Source organism: Euprymna scolopes, chromosome 1, assembly GCF_053919585.1.
Source record: "Euprymna scolopes isolate OS-2025 chromosome 1, ASM5391958v1, whole genome shotgun sequence".
Lineage (NCBI taxonomy): Eukaryota > Metazoa > Mollusca > Cephalopoda > Sepiida > Sepiolidae > Euprymna > Euprymna scolopes.
Genome location: NC_136482.1, coordinates 65,346,102 through 65,349,289, shown reverse-complemented (window position 1 = coordinate 65,349,289; position 3,188 = coordinate 65,346,102). Strand labels below are relative to the sequence as shown.

Here is a 3,188-nt window from a genome sequence, read left to right as displayed (position 1 = left end):
CTATATTACTTCAATTCTTTTACAGCTGTTAAATTAAAATTATTGTTTTCTGCAAAAAAACGTAAGCACGATATTACAGGGGTTGCCATAACGGCGAACTAACGACAGATTTTGTAAATAAATACACAGGAAGACAGATAGATACACAGACAGAGTAAAAAACCCCGATAGGGATAGTTCGAGAGAGTAAGCTATACTGATATCTAGATAGAGAGAGACAGACAGAGAGACAGAGACAGAAAGGGACAGGGACAAAGAGGGAGATAGAGTAACAACTTTTCGAAAAAGATTACAGGTTATTTTATTTATTTTAAACAGGGTATTTTCTTTACTCTCGGAATTAGCTTACCGACGAGTAGGGAGGGGGGAGGAGAAAAGACGTTTGAAGTCTTGCATTGAAATGTCGACGTTGCTTACAAACAGTCTTTTCTTGTAAAAAATAACAAATGAGTAACGATGGTCGAAGTGTACGTTGTCTAAAAGACAACAACAACTTCCACAACTGTCGAGCGACCATTCCTTTTATCTACTCCAACTCTCACTCAACGAGGTTCACGCGTGACTGGAATGTTTATTTAACTTGTAAGGAATAGGCACCCTGTTGCTTTGCTTAACGGACCACCGGCCGTTTTGGTCACAGCTACCAGAACTCCTTTCTTCCCCAACGACCTATATTCAGCAAGTCAACCAATTTAAAATTCTCACACATTCCCCACAAAAGAAAAAAATATTTAAGAGAATAAAAAAGTTTGTTTAGACTCCTGATAAACTGGGTCTTCCATTTACAACTCCTTGAGGGTTGCAAGTCGGACAGAACCATTGTGCATCTTCTGGTGTTGCTTCAGTTAGAACCACACAACTGAAATGAAACTAGTCATTGCATCTATCGCAGGCTTTCATAGGTCAGGTTGAGAGAATTCCAGAGGAAAGAGGTGCTTGATAGAGTATGTGTCTATATCTCCATTCCCTTTCCTCACCTTCACCATGCGCACCAATTTATCACTTCCTTGGAATAGCTGCAGAACTTCACCTAGGGACCAGAAAGGCCTTGTCTTCAGAGGGCTTTTTATGAGCACTATATCCCCTGCTTTTACTTTATCTTCCAGAGAACAATCAACCAAGCTCATTGTTCTTTCTCGTAGACTCAACAAATAGTCCTCATTCCAAACTTTCCTAAATTTAGCCAGGCTTTCTTCCCGGGAACACAGGGTTTGAATCAAGTCACTTCGACTAATAGGATCGATCGTTTCCAGGTTTTGGTTTTCCAACCGCATTATTATTCCCTGACCAACATTTGCATTCATGAGAGAGTTAGAGGTTAACACATTCAGATCAGAATCCTCAGAGCTCCTATATGTCAGGGGGCGGATATTTACTGCGCTTTGCACATGAGACAAAATTGTTAGTAGACCAAAATAGTCTACTGTACCTCTTCCTATTGCTTTATATAAGCAAGATTTTATGGTCTTGATAGACCTCTCCCAACTACCACCGTACCAAGGTGAAAACAGTGGAATTGTGCACTGTTTTAAGTCATATGGGCTAAACCTTTCATTGAATTCGTCTGCTATCATGCCCCAGTTAATGATTCTGGCAGCAGCATTAAATGTGCGAGAATTATCCGAATAAAGGCGTGTGACTAATGAATGCTTGAAGAAATGATTTTATAGTCATATCCGGAACCAGTTCCAAATGTACAACCCTAATACTCATACATTTAAATAGAAGAATGTACATTTTATAATCTTTTTTTTTTCCTTTTTGTTTCTCTCAAATGCTGCTCCATACATGCAAGGGACTATCTTTAAAGTTTACAGGTACTCGATTGCGTTGAGTCCTAGTAAACCATTTATAGAAACCAAATCCTCCTTAGCATTAAACTTTGCAGCCAGTCTGCGATTCTTTAAATTTCCAAGAATCTGAGTAATCCCCTAAGGTTATAAGACAAGTTCAACTTGGTCGCAAGAATCTGAAGAGTATGTGTTTTGCCGGACATCAAATTCAGTCTCAACGAGATTTCCGTAAAGGTTTTAGGACTTGTTCCTAAAAAGGTTTTTACTTCCATTATTTTATCCTTTGCGAAGGAGAGGCAATTTAGCTTCTTAAAAATTAAAGAATTCAAATAAGTTCTTTAACTGCCAGTGTCTAACAGGCAGTTAACCATCATTTTTTATCCCCTCTTTGCACTATTATTTCAATTATGGGAGAAGGGAAAGCATTATCGTCTTTTGTATGTTGCATACTCCTCGTATCAATTGAGCACATAGTAGTTATGTGTCCTGTAGAGTTGCAACTATGACAAAAAATTTTTCTCGATGTCATTAATGGACACATATTCCCAACGAGGGTCTCTTTAGTCCCCGAAAACAAATGGCTTCATGGGTCGTATAGTTTCCATAGTCCTTAGGAAAATGTTTATTGCTTTTGCAAATGTTTCATCTTACCTCGGATATCAATTCGATATTAAAAGTTTTAAGAGACTAGGTTTCTATCGTCTCCTCTGGCTTAACCTTAGGTTGCAACCTAGGTTGTGACATCAGTACCTTGGTTGGTTGTCTGGCAACTAGCATTTGTTACACTATTCTTGGTGTTTCCTTCAATAGTCTGGGCAATGTCGGATAGATAGTCCCAGCGATTCGTAAGATTTCTCCCTTTACTTCGGGCGGGAATTTCGCAAATAACACCTGTGCTATTATTATTGCTCCAGCTGACTTATCGTCATATAAGTCTCAATTATACGAGACGCTTATCTCCCACATATCCGCCTGGGTCTTTATCATAAAATTGTTTAATCCTTCCAGGTTTTGGGGATTATCTAACTGAAAATCTAATATTTCCTTAATTATTTCACATCTGATCTCCTCCTCGTCCAAATATTGGTTCTTTAATAGCTTAAGGGCCACAGCGTAACAATCTTCAGAGGGGGAGAGATCTACCCTCGGCAAGTCAACAAATTTAAAATTCTTATATTACTTTTAAACCATACAGATACAAGTGTTTATCTTTTTAAACATAATACATCTTTTCCCTACTTACAAACAAAAGGGACATCACTTTTTTTGGAATATTTTATTTTTAATTTAATACATAGAATTCCGGTGCTTATTTATTTGTGGTACCGCTATTTTACGTTAGTTCTTTTTAAATTTTTTTTTATAATTGAAAACTGGAAATAGTATGCTGACAAC

At 37.7% G+C, this 3,188-nt stretch overlaps 1 protein-coding gene across 1 annotated transcript; it reads right to left on the bottom strand.

The window, feature by feature from the left end:
* Nucleotides 1–896: 896 nt before the first annotated feature.
* Nucleotides 897–1,274, bottom strand: LOC145280357 (uncharacterized). The gene has a single exon (XM_080132130.1). It carries the CDS (start codon nt 1,272–1,274, stop codon nt 897–899), a length of 378 nt encoding a protein of 125 aa, XP_079988256.1.
* Between the last annotated feature and the right edge of the window lie 1,914 nt (nt 1,275–3,188).